This window comes from Loxodonta africana, chromosome 4, assembly GCF_030014295.1.
Source record: "Loxodonta africana isolate mLoxAfr1 chromosome 4, mLoxAfr1.hap2, whole genome shotgun sequence".
Taxonomy (NCBI): domain Eukaryota; kingdom Metazoa; phylum Chordata; class Mammalia; order Proboscidea; family Elephantidae; genus Loxodonta; species Loxodonta africana.
In genome coordinates this window covers 175,026,062-175,050,210 of record NC_087345.1, presented here as the reverse complement: position 1 = coordinate 175,050,210, position 24,149 = coordinate 175,026,062, and the positions used below count along the sequence as shown (strand labels likewise).

At 40.4% G+C, this 24,149-nt stretch overlaps 1 protein-coding gene across 2 annotated transcripts in view; it reads left to right on the top strand.

Annotated features, from left to right (window-relative positions):
- Positions 1-6,538: 6,538 nt before the first annotated feature.
- The window catches only part of ESYT2 (extended synaptotagmin 2), a 193,686-nt gene continuing 176,075 nt past the window's right edge, over positions 6,539-24,149 (top strand). For both annotated transcript variants that reach the window (XM_003410692.4, XM_023548763.2), the window contains exon 1: positions 6,539-7,080. In XM_003410692.4, coding sequence (XP_003410740.1) covers positions 6,706-7,080 — 375 coding nt within the window. In that variant the 5' untranslated portion in view covers positions 6,539-6,705. The remainder of the gene's footprint in view (positions 7,081-24,149) is intronic.

Sequence of the window (24,149 nt, the reverse complement as noted above, 5' to 3'; positions counted from 1 at the left end):
TTTTTAGTCTTTTTAAATTTTCTTTAAAAACATCACTGTCTTACAAATATATTTCCGACTTTAATGAAATTTTCAGGGTTGAAGTTTGAATTCTAGTTTAAGAAACATACCAAAACCAAAAACCAAACCCACTGCCATCAAGTCGATTCCAACTCATAGCAACCCTATAGGACAGAATAAAACTGCCCCATAGAGTTTCTAAGGAGCACCTGGCGGATTTGAACTGCTGACCTGTTGGTTAGCAGCCGTAGCACTTAACCTCTACACCACCAGGGTTTCCTTAAGAAACACAAAACATTAAAAAGTGAGTTTGCAAAAGGCATTGATTTTGATGAAATCATTCACAAGTCTGCAGCTCTGAATGCTCGGAAGAAAAGTTCTGATTTAGTCTAGGTGTTCATTAAGTGCTGAAATACTCGTGTATTTGTTCTTATTTTTATGGTATTATTTCATTTATGAATATATTTCCATATGCATGTCAACAACTTCTACATTATTTGGGCTGTTTTTGATTATGCAAACCTAATCCATTAATGTTTCTCATGTAACAGTAGAATTTAATGTTAAAATGAACATAATTATAATGTATCTCTTAGACGTTTTTGTTCAAATTCTGTTGCTTTCTTAGCAAATTTTCACTTTAACCACATGAAACTATGTAAATGTAAATACATTTAAGCTGTGCATATGACATTGTAACTTAAAGGTGTAACTTTAATTTTGCTAGTTGTTCATGTCACTACCATTGCCATTACATTCAGTGACACACGGGAATTATGATTTACAAGTAACGTCAGTACAAAAAACATAAAGGATTCTACATGGTCTGGCACGGAAGGAGGTCCATAGGGGTGTGGCACCATGAGTTACTGCACTGGATGACACCAACTCTAGTGATGCGACTGCTCCATTTCCTGGGCTGTAAGCCTACAGAAGTCTCCAGGCTGCCAACTGACCTACTGATTTGGGACTTGCCAGCCCCACAATTGTGTAATCCATTTCCTTGAAGTAAATCTCTATGTATTTTATGTCTCACTGGTTTTGCTCCTCTAGAGAACTCAACTAAGACAGGTACAAAGATAGGTAACAACGTAGTTTGAGAAAAATGATAGAATAATTAGCAATTTGGTATTGCTAGGGTGCAAAACACTAGATAGGGAGGTGGTTTAAGTGAGGCAAGAGAAGTAAAGGATGAATTTTGTAGTAGCTTTAAAGTTTGTAAGCAAGGAAAACTTATTTCGTAAGGAGGGAAGAGGTTCAATCAAATATGCATTTTTAAATAACCATTTGATAGAAATATGGATTTTTAAAAATAATTTTGAAATAATTACGAACTTACAGAAAATATGCAAGTAGAGTACAAAGAACTCCTTTATCTTCAACTCCAAGATTCCCCAGCCATTAACATTTCACCACATTTGCTCCACTTTTCTCTATCTGTTGTTGTTTTTAGGTGCCATCGAGTCGGTTCTGACTCATCCAATCTGGAACAATCTCTTAGTCTTTCCCTGTATTTCCTGATGGTTTTGAAAAAACCAGGATGACCTGTATACTGGGTCTATCTAATGTGTCCTCATGCCCAGACTCAGGTTATGCTTTCTTGGCAGGAATGTCTGAGAAACGGTGCTATGCTCGTCTCAGTACATCCCATCAGGAACTCATGCATTCAACCACCACTGGCGGTATTTACTTTGATCACCTGGTCATGTCGGTGTCTGCCAATTTTCTTCGCAGTAAAGACCCCATTTTCCCCTTTGCAATTGATAAGTATCTCGCAGAAAGGTTTTCCAGTATTATTCCTCATTAAATGTCCACCTACCATTCTTAGTCTCCATTGATAACTCACTACTGAATCAACCACCATGATGATGACTGCTAAATGATTTTCTATTTCAGTCATTCCTTCTCCATTTACTAGTTGTTATTATACTATAAAGATGAGCTTCCCCTTATCCCCCATTAATTTTTTCATTAATTCATCATTCAGCCATTCATTTATCAAACAGCCACTTTGGAAAAGTTTGATGGTTTCTTGTAAGTTTAAACATAAATCTATTATATAATCCAATCAGTATATAATCTGCTAATATCATTATTTGTTTTGCTGCTCAAATTGTCCTAGATTTGGCCAACTGGAGCCTCTCCGAGTAGGCTCCCATGTTTTTTGAATCACATGAGTCTTTGAGCACTTTCATACTTTCTGGCATATCAAGATATTCCAGGTTTATATTATACTTTCACTGCTGCAGCCCTGGAATCAGCTATTTCTCCAGAGACCCCTGGCTCCTCTTACTGGAGAATGGTATTTAGAACCAAGATCTGGAAAATAGGTTTACTCATTGGTACTGCAGTTCCACTGCTTCTAGATGTTCCCAGTGGAATGAACTAAGAAACAAATGCAAGTTTATATGCACATACGCCTACACATATATACACACAAATACATCTAACTGTAATTACTTTATATCTATCTGACATATATATTTAAAAAAACAAACATGTGTTCTTACTAATACCTCCAGTTCTAATCCAACACCTCAGGATTCCTTCTGGCCTTCTCCCTTCCCAAGTTTGTAAGTTTCTTCTCCGATGGTGAGAAACTTGGCTTTCCTTATCCTCAGTATATTTATTAACTTTTTCAGTGTAACCGGGTTGACTGTCTCCTCTGCTGGCCACCTTCAGGCCTCTCACCTAGTCACCTTCCTGTGTCTCTGTTGGGTAGGCCTGCCACTGATCCTCTGTGCCAAGAAGGTAAGGGAAGGACAGGAAAATGGGAAGGAAAGATCTACAGTTTTTAAAGAGGACAGGATAAAAGGGATAGCTATCAATTAAGACATTTTTGTAATAATCCAGATAAGAAAGACTACGCTTATTCTGATTCTTCTGGTTGTAAAGCACAGAAACCCACTCAGGATAGTTCAGGTAGTGGATGTTTGTTGTAAGAATGTGTGGTTGTATCACAAAAGAAGCATCACAGAAATAGGTGAATAGGAATCTTGGTGAGTTTGGGGGGAAAAAAATCTTGGTTGGTAGCATGAAGAGAGGCAAAAGATATGAATTCATAGTCCAGAAAAAAATATACAAATGATCAATAAGCATATGAAAATATGGTTCCCATCATTAGTCCTTCCTTAGAGAAAAGCAAATTAATGACAATGAGAAATCATTACACTAAAAAGGCTAAAATTAAAGACCAATAACTAGGTGTTGGTAGGAATGTGGACCAACTGAACTTTGATATATTGCTGTGGGAGTGCAAAATCCTCATTTTGAAAAAGTTTGACAGTTTCCAAACAGCCACTTTGGAAAAGTTTGATGGTTTCTTGTAAGTTTAAACATAAATCTATTATATAATCCAAGAATAACATTCTTAGACATTTACCCAAGTGAAAACGAACATCTGCTCAAAGACTTGTACACAAATGTCCATAGCCACTTTATTCATAATAGTAAAAAACTGGAAAGAATCTAAATGTTCATCAACCAGTGAATAGCTAAATTAATTGTGGTGTATCAATAAAATGAATAAACTATTGATACACTTATCAACACAGAAGAACCTCAAAAGCATTATGGTACGTGAAAGAACCAGATGCAAAAGACTACATATTGTACGTGTCCTGGATTGAATTGTGTCCCCAAAAAATATCTGTCAACTTGGCTAGGTCATGATTCCCAGTATTGTATGATTGTCTACCATTTTATCATCTGCCGTGATTTCCCTATGTGTTGTAAATCCTATCACTATGATGTAATAAAATGGATTAGCAGCAGTTATATTGAAGAGATTGACAAGATTAGATAGTATCTTAAGCCAATCTCTTTTGAGATATAAAAGAAAGTGCCGAGTAGAGAGACATGGTGACCTCATACTATCAAGAAAGCAGCACTAGGAGCAGAGCCTATCCTTTGGACCCTAGGGTCCTGTGCAGAGAAGCTCCTAGGCCACAGAAAGATTGATGACAAGGACCTTCCGACAGAGTCAACAGAGAGATAAAGCCTTCCCTGGAGCTGGTGCCCTGAATTTGGCCTTCCAGCCTACTGGCCTGTGACAGACTAGACATCTGTTTGTCAAAGCCATGCACTTCTGGTATTTCTGTTATAGCAGCACTGGATGACAAAGACAATATGTCTCCACTTACATGAAATTCTAGAAGAAGCAAAAGTATAATGATGTAAAGCAAATCAGTGGTTTCCAAGGGCCAGGTTTAGGGGAAGGGGATTGGCTACAAAGGGGCACAAAGGAACTTTTTGTGTGGTATAAATGTTCTATATCTTAACTATGGTGATGGCTACATAACTCTTTACATTTATCAAGATTCATTGAATTGTACATTTTAAGTTGGTCAATTTTATTGTATATAATTTATACCTCAAAAAGTTAACAACAAAAAAATTAGTACAGAAGAAAAAGAAGAAGAAGAAGAGAGGCAAAGTGTGAGCTTCCACCACTCTACAATGAAATCTACTTAGAGCTGTTGGGGGAGGAGCTAGGAGAAAGGAAGAAGGGTTGGTAAGGCCCAGACCTAAGTAGGGGGATTAAAGACAAAGCAGGAAGAATTTAAACAGAAGATAGCACTTTTCTCTGAAACTAGAAAAAAAGAAGAAAGGACACATGCAGATACTGAAACTTTATAGTTTTGTGCTAGAATTCTCACAATAGTGCTCTTATTTCCTCTGAGAAAATAGGGTCTTTCACTGGATAACTGTCTGCACAGAAGGTAAAGACAGAGGTAACATGAATAAGTCACAAACTTAGTAAGAGTAAAATATTAGTAAAAATCTAACTACTGAACATGAATCCATTATTAAATTCAGTGTAAAATGAGATTTCGTTGTAGCAATAGCTATACGTCCGCACTCTTCTTAATATCATTAAGTACAAGGAAGGGACTGGAAGCTCAGTGGGGTTTAGGAAGAAGGTACCTAAGGCCCTGAGGAGGCTGACCGGTATACAAACATGGACACTTTACTTCTTCTCAAGATATTTTACAATCCTAGGTCCCTAGGTCAAATACTTCACAGTGGATGGTACAGCACGTACAGCATTTTTTACATGGCTCAGTAGAATGTGATTCTACAGCTCTTGAGCAGAGAACACTGAAAAAAACAGAAAGGCTAATGCTCCTTCGTATGTTAACAACATATTGCTGTTTTGCTGTTAATAAAAACTTAGCCTTGAATGAAAGCTGACATTAAGAACATCAAGCAGTTGCATAGTGACAGGAGTTGAAACTGCCCGTTATATATTTACAATGTCTAACGTATTTAGGCTGTGGGGCAAATGAGGAAATGTGAAGAACTAGAAAGGTAAACCACTTCCCTTGCCTTGCTTGAAGTTTAGTGACCTTGCCTGAAGCTTAATGTTCTAGACTCTGGAGTAATGTTTCCATATATAGTATCAGTCAGGGTTCCCTGGAAAAACAGAAGCAATAGGAGGTATTTCTTCTTAAAGAGGTCTTCTTCCTCTGAGTTAACCAGAAAGTTGTCAGAAGTCACAAGCCAGGTCTGGACTGTTACTTAAAAAATAGTTCACTGGCTCTGATTTTGACACCTTTAAGAGAACCAGTGTAGCATGATGTTTAAGGGCAATGGTGTTGAAGTCACATTCCTACGTTGCATTCTGAGCTCTCCTGCCCATGTGCCAGCGTCATCTTGAGCACGTTATTTGTTTCAGCCTAAATTTCATCTTATGTATCACAAAATGGACAATAATACCCACCTCACCAAGCTTTTCACATTTCAAAAATAACTTGAGAAGATTCCAAAACCGAAAAGTATACTTTTAAACTGTCTTGTTATCAGCACTAATAGAAAGATAACTTCCGTTTTGCTTTATGACACTGCCACCTATCAGAACCCCACAGGGAGGTTGTTTTGTTTTAAGACGATTTAAAAGTATATTAAAAAGTGACTTAAGTAACGGAGGAAAGTGCACTTATCCCAAAATGTTCAGCTCGATGGAACACACCCCTTAAGAACCCTCTCGTCATCCCCGAGCTTACGGAAGTAAAGGCCCACCCTGGATATTCTGAGGCTTGAACCTGGGCAAGTACATTTTAAATCTCCGTGGGGCCGGAGAACCACAGACGTGTAAAGGGTTCAGGGGAGCGAGCGTGAGAGGGTAGTTACACAGAATCCGGCCAAGGCGCGGCACTTCCCTCTCCGGAGCCCAGCACACCCCAGGAGCTGTAGCCCGGACACCCGGCAACCCGGAGCACTTTCCATGACCTCATCTCGCTAAACTCTCCCCTTCCCTTCTTCACCACCCCAGAGCTGGGCAAGTGCTCAAGAGACCGCTCCCTAACCGTCCCTTGGCACCGAGCACGGGGAGGGTTCCTCCTCAGGGCCGGTGGAAACCTCCAAGCTACGCGCCAAACCGCACCCCCGCCCCAGGTGGCAGCCACCGCCCAGTGCGGCCGCGCCCGCTCGTCGCCGGCCCGGCCCATGCCTGCGTGATGACGTGTCCACGCCTCCTGCGGGCGGAAGCGCGGGCGCGCTAGCGGCAGCTTGGGGAGTGGCGGGGCTGGGCTGGGCGCTCACCCTCAGAGAGGCGCTGGCGTGCGCAGTGGACATAGTCGGGCCCGGGCCCCCGGGATCCGCGGGTTCGCCCAGCCCGCCTTGGCTGGGGGAGGGAGACGCAGTGGGTGGGATTAAGCCGCTGCCGTTATCGCTGCTGTCGCCCTCTGTGGACGTGGTTTCGCGATGAGCACCTCCCGGGAAAAGTGTCCAGTAGGCGCCGACGTCCCAGGGGCCGGGGGCGACCAGGGCCCGGCCGCGGCCAGGGGTCCCAACCCTGAGGGGGACCCGGCGCCCGAGCCCCCTGTTTCCATGCTCAGCGTGGACGTGCCGGGGCTGCTCTCGCAGTTTGCGCGCAGCTTCGTGCTGCTCTTCCCAGTGTACGCGCTCGGCTACCTGGGGCTGAGCTTCAGCTGGATCTTGCTGGGGCTGGGACTGCTCTTCTGGTGCCGAAGGAACAAGGGCGACAAGACGTCCCGCCTCTCCCGGGCGCTGGCCTTCCTGGAGGACGAGGAGCAGGCGGTGCGCCTCAGCGTCTGCTCCTCCGACCTGCCCGCCTGGGTGAGTGGCCGCCCCGGCCCAAGCGCGTTTGACGCGCGGCTCGCACCTCCCTTCCGAACCGCGGGGCTCCCACGATCTGCTTATATAAGGCTGCCCTCACCATCACCAGCCCTGGTGGAAGTCACTTTACTGTCACCGTCCGCCCTCCCTTTCTGAGCTTCGGTCACGGGCTACTCTTCAAAAAGCACCTTCCCTTTCACCGTCCTCTCTCTCGCTCTTTGCTAATTTCCAGGCAGAATCATAATACAAGGGCTAATAATAAGCATTACATTCTTCTCTACTTTGGCCACAGGTTTGCTAGAAAATCAAGGTTTTTCCTATTTGAACGCAAGCTTATCTGCGTGGTGGAAATGACTATTGCTTTTTGGCATGTCTTTTTAAGGACATGAGTAGTTGTTTCTGGTGTTCACAGCCATTAGGAATTTTCTGTACTATTTCATACCACCCTGCTGCCCTAGGCCTGAAGGTGATTCGGTTTTAGTTTTCTCTGTTTTTAAAAGTGTAGTAAACAGGATATTTTCTTCAGACAGTTGGTGGGGGAAGTTAATTTTTTTTTCTCCTATCCTAAGAAGATTCATTCATTTCTTTTTTTTTTTTCTGACACAATGAAGGGCAGTGAGTGTCCACCAAAAGGTTTGCTGTTATTAGAGTAGTTGAAAGTTTGTTTCATTTATTTCGCAAGTAACATTGTAAGACTGAAGTCTGCAAAATGAGTATTTTTATACGGGGTCAACTCGAATTCAATGTGATTTTTTTTTTTTTTTTTTTTGTCTAAAGGAAGTTTTGGAAGAGTGCATTAATAGCACCAGTTACAGTATTGATTATAGTATTTTTGTCTCAAGCGATCCTTTGCATAATACATTTAGCTGAGTTTGGAAACTAATGGAGTTGGGTTCCTCATCTTTTTCTCCTTGTTCCCAAATTCATCCTTAGCCATGAGTTGGCAATAATCTTATTTTAAGATAAATGGTGCTCTACATTAGGCTTGATGTAAACTTCCATGTGAAAATGGCCAGCTGGTGTTTCAGAAGGGTCATTTTCTCTTAGAGGAGAAAAGGGCTTAGAGAATGATGTCTGTTTCCAGTCATAAGACACTTGTTAAGTAAGGCATGGAGTGTATGACACAAAACACAAACAAAAATTAGAAAACAGGATTGTCCAAGACCAAGAGGAACATACTGCATACCATTTTGTGATGACAGATAGCAGTTGGAGTAAGAATATAATAAAATAAGAGGGCTTTGGAATTTAAAATTCTGTGAATGCATGGTGGACATATAGGACAGTGGTATTTTGGAAAATCATAAAAACTGGTGTGGTAGAGCTTTCAGTCTGAAGCAGGATGAACAAGGGGGTATATATAGAAAACAGGAAGTTAAAGTGATCAAGGTGGGAAAGACCAAGAACAGATAGGCACTTTGGAAATGCAAAAGTTAACTTTAAAGTGGCATCTTATGTCTATATTTCACTAAGTTAAATGATATTAGAAAGAAGCTCTAGACGCAGTGTAGATACATCACCAAAACAGTAAACATACGCTAAAATTCACAGAAAGTGATGGAGTTGACTTCCATAGATCCTTGGTTATTGAGCAGTTGAATAACATCAAATTTGCTTGTAAAAATCCTTGTGAAACGCAGGGACTATTTTCTCATAGAAAATCAACAAGTATAATTGCTGCCATCTTGAATGATTAATTTTCTCTCTTTTAGTAAAAGGGTGATTAGCCAAAGATTCTTTTCTAAAGTTTTTCTCTGTGTGAGTTAAACTCATAAAGCATGGTGTTCATCTCACAGAGTAAGGAATTTGTGTTCTTTTCAAAAATTTTTACAAATTTATTAGAAATTTGTATTTGAACTCATATCACACACATATTTAAACGTGCCTTTTTTTTTTGATACTGTTGAGAAAACTTTTGAAAAGATACAGAAACTTGACAGTGATCATATCTAGGAAGAGCACTAGAGAGCCTGAGGTTTGAGGGAGATTTTTTTTTTTTATTAAGCCAGTTGCCATGGAGCCCGTTCCCACTCAGGCGCCCTCCTGTGTCAGAGTAGAATTATACTGCATAGGGTTTTCAATGCCTAATTTCTTTTGGAAGATCGCCAGGCCTTTCTTTCAAGATGCCTCTGGCTAGCCTCAAACTTCCAGCCTATCTGTAAAAAAGTAGCAGCTGGTAATACCCATGTGTTATTTCGTAATAAAATCAGTGGATTGTATTGTCTAGTAGTATGCTCATTATTCTGTTATATTTAGGAGCAAATCAACAATAGAAGAAGCCGTACATAAGAAAAGTTAAAATTTCAGTATTAATACTACTTTGGTTTTTTTTTTTTTTTTTTTTTTTTACCTTATTTAGCTTCTTGGGGTTTTTGAACTTTAAGCTGGTATTTTGCTTTTAACCAAATGATGTATTTGAACAGCCTGAAGACTGTACAGAGACCTGCTGGCACAGTAGTTAAGAGCTTGGCTACTAACTAAAAGGTTGGCAGTTCGAGTCCACTAGCCATTCCTTAGAAACCATATGGGGCAGTTCTGCTGTGTCCTGCAGGGTTGCGATGAGTCAGAATCAACTTGATGGCTACGGGTTTGGTGTTTTTTTTTAAAGACTATACATTTTCATAGTATGTCATTGATTACTGTGATTCATAGCAGGATACATGCATAGGAGAATATGAACTAATATGGTACTAATTTTCTAACACCACTTTTGGATATGTTCGCTGACAGAATTTCTTCCTTTTTTGTAAACATTTATACTGAATATGGAAGTGAAGTAATTGAAGAATATTAGTATTTTGAGAACACATGTGTACTGTTCCCAAATCAAGGCTATTAGGAGATGAAAAACAGCTCTCACTTAATGTGTGATAATTCTCTAAGACTTTGGTCCTACAGCTGTAATATAAACTGTGTTATTACTCATTCTTCACTCTTTCTTTTTCCATAAATGGGGAAGAGGCCTAGCAGCTTGGGTTGATGGATTGATGCCTGGGCTTCTGCTACATCCGTGTCTGCTCTGTATTAAATGAAAATTAGACTATAAGTGAGGAATATGCTTGAAGAGTTTTTACAGAGATGAATAAGGAGGATTTTCCAATGCTATTTTTATTTATTTGAGTAATTAGAACTTAGTAAGGTATAGGCAGGGTGGCCTGGGTAGCACAAATGTTTAAGCGCTCAACTAAAGGTTGGCGATTCAAACTCACCCAGGGGTACCTCGGGGAAGCAGGCCTGGCGATCTGCTTCTGAGAGGTCACAGCCTTGAAAACCCCATGGAACAGTTCTACTCTGCACACTCAGGGTCACTGTGAGTCAGAATCTACTCGGCGGCAACTAACTACAGCCGGGTGAAGTCTGGCTTTTATTACTGCCGATAGATGCTGATTCCGTGGCTGCAGCTGAGTCACTAGTAAGCTAAGCCTGCCACATAAAGTATTACTTCACTGTTTTGACAATTGATCTTTTATTAGTCTGGTATTTCAATGAATGAGAGTTAAAGCTCAACTTTCTTGGCTATGTCGTTCTATGCTGTCTTGTACAAACTTTCTTTGGGGAAGGCTTTCTTCTTCCCATGTGCTTCTGGGAAGTTCAGGAGAATTGAACTCTCGTGAAAATTTAAGATGTGTAGTCTAAGAACCAAATGAACAAAAGAAAAAAATACACTCTGGCCTCACTTAAAGGAAGGACAAATATTGGCATTTTTTTTCTCAGTGTTAATCACTGAGTTATACTTTTTTTTTTTAATTATGCTTTAGGTGAAAGTTTACAGAGCAAATTAGTTTCTCAAACAGTTAATACAAAAATTGTTTTGTGACATTGGTTGCCAACACTATGATGTGTTAACACTCTCCTCCACTCCAGGTTCCCTGTTAACATTCGTACAGTTTTCCTGTTCCTTCTTGCCTTCTTGTCTTTGCCTTTGGGCTGGTGTGCCCATTAGTCTTGTATATATGATTGAACTACGAAGCATGTTCCTCACATGTGTTATTTTTGGCCTTATAGACCTGTCTAATCTTTGGCTGAAGGGTGAACCTCAGGAGTAGTTTCAGTACTGAGTTAAAAGGGTGGCCAGGGGCTGTACTCTTGGGATTTCTCCAGTCTGTCATACCAGCAAGCCTAGTCATGTGTGTGTGTGAATTTGAATTTTATTCTACATTTTCCCCAGCTCTGTCCAGGACCCCCTATTGCACTCCCTTCCATAGCAGTCGGCGTGGGTAACTTGGCACTGCCTAGTTGTTCAGGGCTCAGTCTGGTTAATCCTGATAGTTGTGGTCCATTAGTCCTTTGGACTAATCTTTCCCTTTGTTTTTCTTCATTCTCCTTTGCTGCAGCCGGGAGGGGACCAGTATCTTAGATGGCTGCTCGCAGGCTTTTAGGACCCCAGTTATAACTTACCACAGTCGAATGTAGAACATAGAATTTGTTATGCCATTGACCTAGATTTCCGCTGAGACCATGAAAATTCTATGGAGCACCATAAGTTGGAATCTACTCTCCTTGCCAACTAGTTTTATGTACAGGCAGTCCCAGTTTATGACAGGATTTCATTCTGATGATTCCATCCTAAGTCGGTTCTGAAATAAGTTGAATACGTCATTTTATTTTTAATTTTCATTATTGTTGCCTTTTATTTTCAGTGCCTCTATGAATCTGGAGTCCTGGTGGTGCAGCGGTTAAGTGTGCCGCTGCTAACCAAAAAGATTGGCAGTTCGATTCCACCAGCTGCTCTTTGGAAACCCTATGGGGCAGTGCTACTCTGTCTTTTAGGGTTGCTATGAGTGGAAATCCACTGGTGGCAATGAGTTTTTTATTTAATCTTTATTTGTCTTTGGGGGTTGGAAACATTACAAATAAACCTACAACTATATTTTAACATTGTATGTCGTGCACATTACTAACAATAAAGTATACAAAAACAAAAACATTCGGTCATAAGTACGGTTCCCTCGAATGTAAGTCAGGCATTACCTGTATCATTCTAAAGGAGCCGAGGTGGGGCACACAGTTTGCGATTGGCTGATAATCTAAGGGTTGGTGGTTCGAACCCACCCAGTGACTTCGAGGAAGAAAGGCCTGGTGATCTGCTTCCATAAAGATTACAGCCAAGAATATGAAATGTTTCTACTCTGTGACATATGATGTTGCCATGAGTTGGAATCGACTCTACAGCAACAAGTATGTATCAGTATTTTTTTTTTAAATAAAAGTAATACATGGTTATTTTTTTTAATCAAGAAAAAAGTGTTTTGAAAACATCTGTGATCTCAAGCCACCGGTTTTAGTTACCTAGTGCTGTTGTAACAAATACCACAAGTGCATAGCTTTAACAAACAAATTTATTGTCTCACCGTTTAGGAGGCTAAAAGTCCTAATTCAGAGTGCCGGCTTTAGGGGAAGGCTGTCTGTCTCCGTCAGCTTTGGCGGAAGGTCCTTGTCTTTTCAGCTTCTGCTTCCTGTTCCTTGGACATCGCCATGTGTTTTGGCATCTGTCTTATTCCATCTCTCTTCTTTACTTGTTTAATATCTTTTATATCTCAAAAGAGATTGTTTTAAGACATACCTTACACTAATCCTGTCTCAACATAAAAAAGACATCCCATTCCCAAATAAGATTTTAACCACAAACGTAGCGATTAGGATTTAGAACACTTTTTTTCCCCCTTTTCATTATCTTTATTTTATTTTTTAAAATTTTTATTGTGCTTTAAGTGAAAGTTTACAAATCACGTCAGTCTCTCATATAAAAATTTATATACATCTTGCTATGTATTCCTCATTGCTCTCCTCCTAATGACACAGCACACTCCTTTCCTCCACCCTCTGTTTTCCTGTCCATTCGGCCAGCTTCTGACCCCTTCTGCCCTTTCATCTCCCATTCAGACAGGAGCTGCCCACATAGTCTCATGTGCTGCTTGATCTAAGAAGCTCACTCTTCACCAGTACCATTTTCTGTCCCATAGTCCAGTCCAAACCCTGTCTGAAGAGTTGGCTTTGGGAATGGTTTCTGTCCTGGGCTAACAGGAGGCCTGGAGACCATGACCACTGGGGTCCTTCTAGTCTCAGACCATTAAATCTGGTTTTTTTATGAGAATCCGAGTTCTGCAGCCCATTGCTCTCCTGCTTCCTATCAGGGCAGGCATTGGTTGTGGCCAGGCACCATGTAGCTCTTCTGGTCTCTGGTCGATGTAGTCTGTGGTTTATGTGGCCCTTTCTGTCTCTTGGGCTCATAATTACGTTGTGTCTTTGGTGTTCTTCATTCTCCTTTGCTCCAGGTGGGTTGAGACCAATTGATAAATCTTAGATGGCTGCTTGCTAGCATTTAAGACCTCAGACGCCACTCTCCAAAGTGGGATGCAGAATGTTTTCTTAATAGATTTTATTATGCCAGTTGACTGAGATGTCCCCTGAAACCATGGGCCCCAAACCCCGGCCCCTGCAACGCTGGCCTACAAAGCGTTCAGTTTATTCAGGAAACTTCTTTGCTTTTGGTTTAGTCTAGTTATGTTGACCTCTCCTATATTGTGTGTTGTCTTTCCCTTCACCTAAAATAGTTGTTATCTACTATCTAATTTTTTTTTTTTTTTTTAGTGAAAACCCCTCTCCCTCCCTCCCTCCCCCTCTCATAACCATCATGTTATGAAATGTTTAATGGACTCATCATTGTTCTTTATCGATGCATAGTATTCCATTGTGTGAATATACCATAATTTATCCGTTCTTCTGTCGATCGGCACCTTGGTTGCTTCCGTCTTTCTGCTGTTGTAAATAGTGCTGCAGTGAACATGGGTGTGTATCTGTCTGTTCATGTAAAGGCTCTTATTTCTCTAGGATATATTCCAAGGAGTGGGATTGCTGGATTGTATGGTAGTTCTATTTCTAGTTTTTTAAGGACTAGCAAAATTGATTTCCAAAGTGGTTGTACTATTTTACATTCCCATCAGCAGTGTGTAAATGTTCCAGTCTCCACAACTTCTCCAACATTTATTATTTTGTGTTTTTTGGATGAATGCCAGCCTTGTTGGAGTGAGATAGAATCTCATTGTAGGTTTGATTTGTATTTCTCTAATGGCTAATGATCGTGAGCACTTCCTCATGTATCTGATAGCTACTTGAATGTCGTCTTTAGTAAAGTGCCTGTTCGTATCCTTTGCCCATTTTTTACAGCACATTATTTCTGGTGGACACAATTCTGTCTATAACATTCCACCCCTTGGCCCCACGAAATTCATGACTTTCCCCACAGGAAAAATACATTTACTCTGTCACATTCCAAAAGCCTTAAATCAACTCCAAGTCCAAAATATCATCTTCAGAATCATCTAAATCATATATGGGTGAGACTTCAGGCGTATTGCATCCTGGGGCAAAATTTGTCTTCATCTGTGAACTTGTGAAATCTAGACTACAAGTTACCTGCTCCCAAAGTACAATGATAGAACAGACACAAAGTAGACATTTCTACTACAAATGGGAGAAATTGGAGGGAAGTTGGAAGGAAGGGCTCTGCCCTCCAGACTCTGGGTGTTGGCCATACCCTCTGGATTCTAGGTGAAGGCCTCGAGGCCCTCGACTTCATCTTCACCTTCCATGCCCACCGGGCGTCAACTCTACTCCCTCAGGTTTGGATTGCCCTATTCTAGTCCATCGGAGTGGCAAGCCCCACCTGCTCAGTCCCAGCAGGCCCCATTCTTCTGCCCCCTCAGCTTTAGGTAATGGGCCCCATCCCCCTGGCACCTGTGAATGGCAGCCCCTGGCTCCAGAACCGAGTTGGTGAAGATCTGCCTTTTTGAAACATAGGAGGCTGTGTTCCCACCCTTTGAAATCCAGCAGGCCCTGGTACCACCCTTTGAATTCGAGGCATCCCTTCTTCCTTTGTTCCTTCTGAACGCTGAGCTGCTCCAGGGATTTTTTTTTCTTTTTTTTTTTGAGAACAGTAGATGTCACTTCTTTGGCCTCTTTCCTGCCTGTAGAATTCCAAGAGGCACATAGCATTCTTCCCTTTCATTCTTTTCTGTCCCCTTCAGTCTAAGCCATTGGGTTTTCTGCCGTGATAGTTGGTTAGACCCATCAGTCACAGTCTTAATCTCTTTAATAAAAGGTTGTGTAGCCACATCCTTGGTGAAAATTCTAGGACACATATTCTTAGTTTGTACAGCGTAATTTTCCAAATCCTTAAGCTTTGTTTTCATTTTGCAGTTTGTTTTTAAGTCCATGCCTTTCCTCTTGCATTTTCCTATAAGTGGAAAGGAGAAACAGTGTGGCCCCTTTAAGATCTTGCTTAGAAACCTCCTCAGCCACATATCCAAGTTCATCACTTACAAGTTGTGCATTCCACCAAACATTTGAACATAATTCAGACAAGTTCTTTGCCACCGAATTAAAAAACATCGCCGTACTTCCAGTGTCCAAACACAGATTCATCATGTTCTTTTAAAGCCTCACCAGAAGCACGTTTAATGTCCACATTTCTAGCAACATTCTTTTGCTGGCACCATGTGTATTGTCTATGTCGATAGACTTTTTTAATAGCTCTCCTCACGTCCCTCTGAGCCCTCAGCAGAATTGCCTTTGATGTCCATAATTCTATGAACAGTCCCTTCAAGGCAGTCTAGGCTTTTACTATTAGGCACCTCAGAACTCTTCCAGCCTCTACCCAGTACCCAATTCCAAAACTGTTTCCATATTTTAGGTATTTGTTAGAGTAGCACCCTACATTTCTGGTATCAAATTCTTAGTTATCCACTGCTGCTGTAACAGAAATACCATAAGTACATGGCTTTAACAAATAAATTAATTTTCTCACAGTTTTGGAGGTTAGAATCTGAATTTGGAGGGCCGGCTGGTGTGGGAATGGGACCATGCAAATAAGATATATAGAACCCTGACAAGGGGATTGGTGAGTTTTACCATCCTGCCAGACTTAAAAGAGAGCCAATCCCAGAGCTGAGGGGAACCCACTACCGCTAAGAAGAATAGCTAGGAGTGGAGTGCATCCTTTGGATACAGGGTCCCTGCTCTGAGAACCTCCTAGACCCAGGAAACAGAGAAAGAGAGCTTTAACACTGGAGACAGTGAGAGATGGTGAGAACCAGTGGCAGCAGAACCAGGAGACCGGCAGGAGACAGGTGGGCTTCACTGTGTATGGTGTGTGAAAGCTGAGCACCTTTGAGCAGGAGGCTTGCAGGCGGAATGGGGTGCCTCTGGGCACTTGGTAGGGTTAGACTTGCTGACCCATGGAGCTGAAGAGCTGAACACCTTTGGGCTGAGGCTTACTGGCTAAGTGGGGTGTCTCTGGGCACTTATCAGTGGAGCTAAAGAGCTTTGTCACACTTAATGAGCAGGGCAGAGGCCAGGCCAAGGGGCTGAGGGCTGAGAGGCTGAGGGCCAGGGAGAGGCCTGCCTGTGGACACAGCCAAGACTCTGTCCTGACCGAAGAACTGTATCCTGAGTACTTCCTGATCCTGAATTGTAACCTGTTACATCCCAAATAACCCCCATAATCATGAGTACTGTCTTTGAATTCTGTGTGGCCATTGCAACAAATCATCAAATCCAGAGCAGAGAAGTAGAGTGCCGTGAGAGGGATTGCTTGGTGTCAGAATTCGAAAAAGTTTGGAGAGAGGAGCTATGTCTGACTTCCTCACAGGAATCAGCCTTTGCCTGTTGATGCTGGTAATGATTTGCCTTCCCCTCCGTGAAGTTAAAGGAGTTTAGATGTCTCCACAAGCCATTTTTACAGTATTGATTAACCAATCTAAATCATTTGATTAGAAAAATCTGGTTCACGACTCAAAAAGGTTCCTGTATTCTTAAACTACATATTGAAAAAAAGTAAACTAACCAAAACCAAACCTGTTGCCGTTGAATTGTTTCCAGCTCATAGCAACCCTATGGGACAGAGGAGAACTGCGCCAAAGGATTTCCAAGGAGCAGCGGGTAGATTCCAACTGCCAGACTTTTGGTTAGCAGCCGAATGTTTAACCACTGTACCACCAGGGCTCCTGAAAAAAAGTAAAGCAGACCTTTATTAGGCCTTTTAGTTGTTGAAATGGTAGATTAAAAAAAAAAAAAAAGCCGTTTACATCAGTCGATTTTAAAATATATATTGGTAAGGATTTAAAATATTTTTTCGAGGTTTTGTTGATCTAAATATGCATATAAATCCAGTTTTATACTATTTTTTTAAATGGATTACAGCAGGGTGTCGGGATGAAAGTATGGATGCAAAATAACAAATCTTATCACCTGTGTATAAGTAATAGTAGTTTCCTTTTTACAAACACTATTTTTGTACCTGGTGACTATACACTAAAATTAATGATAACTGTACTAGCAATTGGAAACCCTGGTGGTGTAGTGGTTAAGTGCTACGGCTGCTAATCAAAGGGTCGGCAGTTCGAATCCGCCAGGTGCTCCTTGGAAACTCTGTGGGGCAGTTCTACTCTGTCCTGAAATGACTCGACGGCACTGGGTTTGGTTTTTGGTTATACTAGCAGTTTGGAAACCCTGGTCACATGGTGGTTAAGAACTACAGCTGCTAACCAAAAGGCCAGCAGTTTGAATCCACCATGTGCTCCCTGGAAACTCTAGGGGCAGTTCTGCTCTGTCCTGTAGGGTCACTGAGTCGGAATCAGGTGTGGGTTTTTTGGTGTATACTAGCAATTTATAAAATTGTCATTGCAGTTGAAGTTCTTTTGTTTGTTCCATCACTTAGTAAAGTTCCTCTTCTATTTTTTTTTTTAATTTTATTGTGTTTTAGGTCAAAGTTGACAGCGCAAATCAGTTTCTCATTCAAAACTCTATACACAAATTGTTTTGTGACGTTGGTTGCAATCCCCACAATGTGTCAATGCTCTCCCCCTTTCCCTTTCCACTCCATGTCCATTTGTCCAGTTTTCCTGTCCCTTCATGCCTTCTTTTCTTTTATCCTTCTATTTTTAGTGAATATTCAGTTGTATTTTTCCTTTGTCCCTTATGTTTGTGGCTACACAGGCTTTAAAAATGTAGTTTTTCTGATTATGAGAAGAGTGTATGTTCATGGTAGAATATTTCAAGTTTTGGAGAAGGATAAAGAAGACAAAAATCACTTATAATCCTACTAACCAGTAAAAACCATTATCAACATTTTGGTGATTTTCTTTACCTTTTTATGCTATGTTTGGATGTAGTGTATGTATGTGTATGTGTGTGTGTACCTGTGTATATAGTATCCTCTCTGTTAAACATTATAACATGGATATTAATGTCATTGTTTATTCTTAGAAATATGACTTTGATTATTGCCATATTATCTATCTTATGAATGTACCATGCTTTATTTAACTGATATCTGATGGGCAGATTTGACAAACATGATTTTTAGGTATTATATGGTGAGAAAAGATAAAACTAGAATTTGAGATATTTAATTGTCTGCACCTTGCAAGTTACAAAGGCCTATTTACTCTAGCTATTTATCAGATCTGTCTAGAATGCATGAACTATTTTTGAACTTATCAGAGTAGTATGATAACTTTATAAGCAGGGGTTAGATTTGGAGGGCAATGTTTGTTTTTCAATGGTATGATTAAGCACAATAGAGTTATCCAGATCTTTTGTAAATAACCTTTTGAAGAACCGCATTCCCCTCACAGAGTCACAAGTTCAAATTGCTTTTCTTCGTGTTGGAATATTAAAGTTAATTAATAGTTAAGTAATATTTTTAACCGGGCAGTTTTTCGTTCTGTTGTACGTAGGGTTGCTATGAGGTGGAACCAACTCAGTGGTGCCTAATAACAACAGCAACAATATGTTTAAGTGAATTAGTGGTTTCTTATTTTTTTTATAACACAATATAGTTATAGTTACTTTTGAGATTGCCAGGAAGTGTAACTGGATTGTAATTGTACTTGTCCAAAAATAGCTGGTCATCTGACTATGATCAGTGTCATTTGGCTGTCCTTTATCACTGAATGGTATGCATTACTTGCACGTAAGTAGATACCATCATGATTACTAATTTCAAAATGCGATAATATCATGGGTGAAGTTCATATTTGAGAATAGTATAGTGTAGAGACAAGTGCTGGGTTCATATCTGAGATCCACCCCTTTACTAGCTTGTTGTTAGTAACTGGGTAACGAGGTTACGAAGTGACCTTGGGTAAGTTGGTTCACACGTTTTAGAACCTTAGCGTCCTTATCAATAAAATGGGTGTTGAAATCACACTTCATAATGTAGCTGTCAAGATTAAAGGGGAGAATTTATGTGCAGTGCTTTGCATTGCATAAACCTGAAACCAAACCCATTGCCATTGAGTCAATTCCAACTCATAGTGACCCTGTAGGGCAGAGTTGAACTGCCCCATAGAGTTTCAAAGGAGCAGGTGGTGGATTTGAACGGCCAACCTTTTGGTTAGCGGCCAAACTCTTAAACTACTACACCTCTGTAGTGCCTGATAAAGGCCCAGTAAACGGTGCTGGGAAATGGAATGGGGAAGAGGGGGAAAGGGCAGCTAGCTCGTGGTCCTTGAGTTAGTATTCTGAGATACAGACAAGGTATGGTATGACTTTAACTCATTTTCGCCTGTGCAGGTGGCACTGGTGTTACTGTCAACTTGTTGTCTGAGTTACTGTCTTTAAAAATGCAGGGGGTTGGCTTTTGCCATCTCCTTTCCTGCAGACCCTCCCCCAGCCCCAGTTTAACTTGAGTGGAACAGAGAAGATTTGAATTTCTTTGTTTCTGTTTTCACTGCAGTTTGTTTATGTTGTTTCTAAGTGATTTGTCTACTGTAATGCTTTGTTATTATTGAGAGTATGCCTTATAATTTTACTTTCTTTTTTTCCTCCTGTTCATCCCTAAATAATATCCAAGAATCCTGCATTTTTAACCCTCATCACTTGCTTAGGGTTGGCTTTTTCTTCCGTAAAACAGATACTGCCTTGAGGACATAGTTAATCTTTCTTGACTCCACTTTCAGCAGTCACCCTGATACAGTAGACAATTATAGTTAACAATTGTATTTTGATAGTATCACATTGTAAAATTTACTCTAATATTCGTTTCCTTCCTTTTGTGAATAGTGTTTGTTAGTGACTAAAGCAGGAGTTTGGAAATATACATCCTATTTTGGGGCTGGTTATAATAGTTTAATTTTGGGCTGTATTAGATGTGGGGTTGTTTTCTTCTGTTCACATCTGTGGGGTCGATATGTTTCAGGTTTCCCAGAATAAGGTAGATATATAGAGAATATATACAGTCATGTTGGAAGAAAACATTATTTAATTCATTTCATGCCATAAATATTACTCTGGATTACATATTATGTAATAGTTTTTAGTTATGCCACTCTCATTCCAAGATAAAAAAACAGTTGCCATTGAGTCGATTCTGACTCATGATGACCCTGTACATATCAGAGTAGGACTGGGTTCCATAGAATTTTCAATGGCTATGACCTTTCAGAAGTGGCCTTGTGAGGTGCCTCTAGGTAGATTCCAACCACCAGCCTTGTGGCTAGTAGCCAAGCACTTTACTGTTTGAGCTACCCAGGGACTTCTCTTGTTCCAAGATAAGTAGAATCAAATTGCTAAAATTATTAATCTGAATGATAATTTTACCTTCTATTTTCTTACAAAATATTGCTTACATATTTGTTATGGCATTTAGTTAACTCTTCTCAGTAGTGTAATTGCTGATAGGATTGTTTGCCTCCATAGGTTAAAAGTTTGAAAACAATGACATTTTTATATCCACTAGTGTCCAGGATAGCACATTTGCATATAGTTCGTGCTCAGTAAACATAGGTGGATTGTTGAAACAGTAAATTACAATCTACTCATTTCATTAGGCGTTTCTGTACCCAGTTTGTAAATTATTATATTATGCCCATGTTGCCATTATCATGAACATTTTGTCCTAAATGCCTTCCGAGATCTGTAATTCATTTCATTTGTGTTACAAATATTTAAGTACCTAGTATGTGAGTGCATAAGCTCTGTTGATACTCTCTAAATTAATATCTGAGTACTGAGTTTTTAAAACCAAAAGCCCAAATATAATTGCAGACAAAAATGACAATACATAGCATTATAATTTCTAGTTATTTTCTCACATGCATGAAAATGTTGGAATTTATCCAATAGCTAATGGGAAGTGAGGATTTTACTTAATTGCTTGGGCCAGATTGTAATTTTATGTCGAAGGAAGTAATGGAGGGAGCGTTGCTGTGTGTTTGAAGGAATTATCTGTAGGTTGTAGTTCCACAGTGAATGGAGCAAGAGGAGAAAGAGCACAGAAACAACACGTGGTTACCACCCACCTCTGCTTGCTGCGTTTATTAGTTGCCTATGGCTACTGTAGCAAATTGCCACAAGTGTGGTGACTTAAAACAACATAAATTTATTCTTTTACAGCTCTGGAGGACAGAAGTTTGAAATCAGTTTCAGTAGGCTGAAACCAAGGTGTCCACAGGGCTATGCTCTCTCCAAAGGATTATAGAGAATGTTTCCTTCCCTTTTTAAGCTTCCTAGAGCTGTATTCCTTGGCTCAAGGTGCCCTTCCTTCATCTTCAGAACTAGCCGTGTAGCATTTTCAGATCTCTGCTTTCATCATCACATTGCCCTCTGTCTTCAGTATGTGTCAGATCTCCCTCTGCTACCCTCTTGTATATGTATGATTGCATTTAGAATATACCCAGTAATTTAGGATAAACTCCAAATCAGGATCCTAAACTTAATCATATCTGCCAAGCCCTTTTTTGCCATGTAAGATAACACTCACAGGTCCCAGGGTTTAGGACATGGATATTTTTTATTATTATTCTTTGGGGTGGGGAGTTCGTTATTTTAACTGGCCACACTGCCCTATGTATCGGAATACTCAGGAGCCAGGATGGCTAAATAACAGTAATTATGGATCAGCTGTATAAATCTTACTACCGTGTTTCATCAGTTCTAAGACACACTTTTCCCCCCAGGTTTTAACATCTCTGAAATTTAGATATATTTTATAGTGGTGTGTCAGTGTTGAATTGGCAGTGTTTTGCTTTCTTAGTGGCACATAAATTAATGGTGTGTCTTATATTTGATCATGTCTTGGTTCAACGCTACGGTTATTCCCATTTTCCTCTGTAGCCCTAAACCAAAACCAAACCCATTGTCCTTGAGTGGATTTTGCCTCATAGCAACCCTATAGAACACAGTAGAACTGTCCCCTAGGGTTTCCAAGGAGCAGCTGGTGGATTCGAACCCCTGACCTTTTGATTAGCAAATGAGCTCTTAACCACTATGCCACCAGGGCTCCATCTGTGCTTGAAAATTATATGTGGTTTTCTAGAGATAGAATAAGCCAAAACAAATGAGAAGAAGTGGAACTGAACAATTGGAAGAAGGGTAGCCTAAATGGAACATAGTGTTTATATTGGGAAATGAAAACAGGAACGCATGATGCAAGGCCTGAAATTATACAAGTGGGGGAGTTTGCACTTGGTCTGATAGACACTAGGGAAACATCAAAATTCTAAAAGAATGGTGTATCCTAATTAAAACATATATGGGGTTTTAGGAAGATAAATTTGGCAGTGATATCTAGATGGACCGAGGGGACGAAGACTCATGATAAGATCTAAGCATGAGGAAAGCAGTAGTCCCTGAATCTCATAGAACTAGCACTGGGAATAAAAGAAGAAGAAAAAAAAAATGTAATGGAGCGTGAAGAATGACCCCAGGTTACTTCCTTGAGTGACTGGGTGAAGAAATGATGCAATTTGCCAACAAAGATACTCCTTTTGTAATAGGAACAACAACTTGGAGGTTTAGGGGAAGTGATGGGAGAGTATTAGTATTTTAAATGTTAATTTTAAGAAGCCTATGAGAGTTCCAGGGGGAGTTATCCAGACAGCAGCCAACAACTGGTAGGTTGGATCTGGGAAATACACCTCTGTGTACTTCATCAGTTGATAGGTAATGCATGGTTGAAATTATGGCTTCGAAGTGGAGACGTGGAGGAAGAGTATAGATAACACAACAAGAGCAGAAGGCGAAGGACAGAACCTCTACTCCTGGAGGAGTACTACAGAAATCAAACGGAATGGGAAAATACATAAAATAGTTCATATGTGTAGCGCTTACTGTGTACCAAGTTTTCTTCTAAGCACTTTATGAAAACCAAACCCATTTCAACTCATAGTGACCCTATAGGACAGAGTAGAACTGCTGCATGGGATTTCCAAGGAGCGCCTGGTGGATTTGAATTGCCAACCTTTTGGTTGACAATCGTAGCTCAGTTCTTTAAACCTTTTAACAGACCTTTTATCCTCCTCTTACAGATGCAAAAGCTAAGCCAATTTTAGAGAGGTTATGTGACTTGCCGTCAGCTCCAGAATAGTAAAAGGCAGAGGCAGAATTTGAACTGGGAAGTCTGGCCTTAGAGTCAGTTAACTATTGGCACCATTCTTTATCTCTGCACTTCAGCCTCTCTAGGTGGTAGTGAAGAAGACACTTGGGATTAGATGTTGCATAATCATTTAGATAACTCTGAGGGAATTATGTGTTGTTTCTACTTTTCAGAGGCGGAAGCTAAGGCCCAGAGAGGTTCAGTAGTTTACCCTCAATTACAAAACTACCAGATGGCAGTGCCTAGATTAGAAGTCAGGTACCCCTGACTCAGTTAAACTCTTTCCGCTGCTCTGTAATGCCCTTGAAAACTAGGCTTTGCAACTGCAGTTTGTTGAAGGGGCAGGGCAGATATGAAGTGGCCCAATATCTCCAAGAGCAGGTGGCTTTTAATAAAGCAAAGCTAAACCAAACTGATGAGTCATTGTGGTAGTAAATTGGGCTTCTGAAATCTGTGGCTTGATGTCTTTTGTCAGTTTTGGAAAGTTGTCTGCCATTATCCCTTCACATACTGTTCCTGTGTCATTCTCTCTCTCCTCCCTCTCTGGAACTTCAGTCACATGTGTATTAAATCATATCTCATATGTTTTTTATGTTATTTTCTGTATTTTTCATTCTTTTTGCTCTCTATGCCTCAGTTTGGTTGTTTTTCTACTGACATATCATTCAGTTCACTTTTGTTTTTTGTTTTG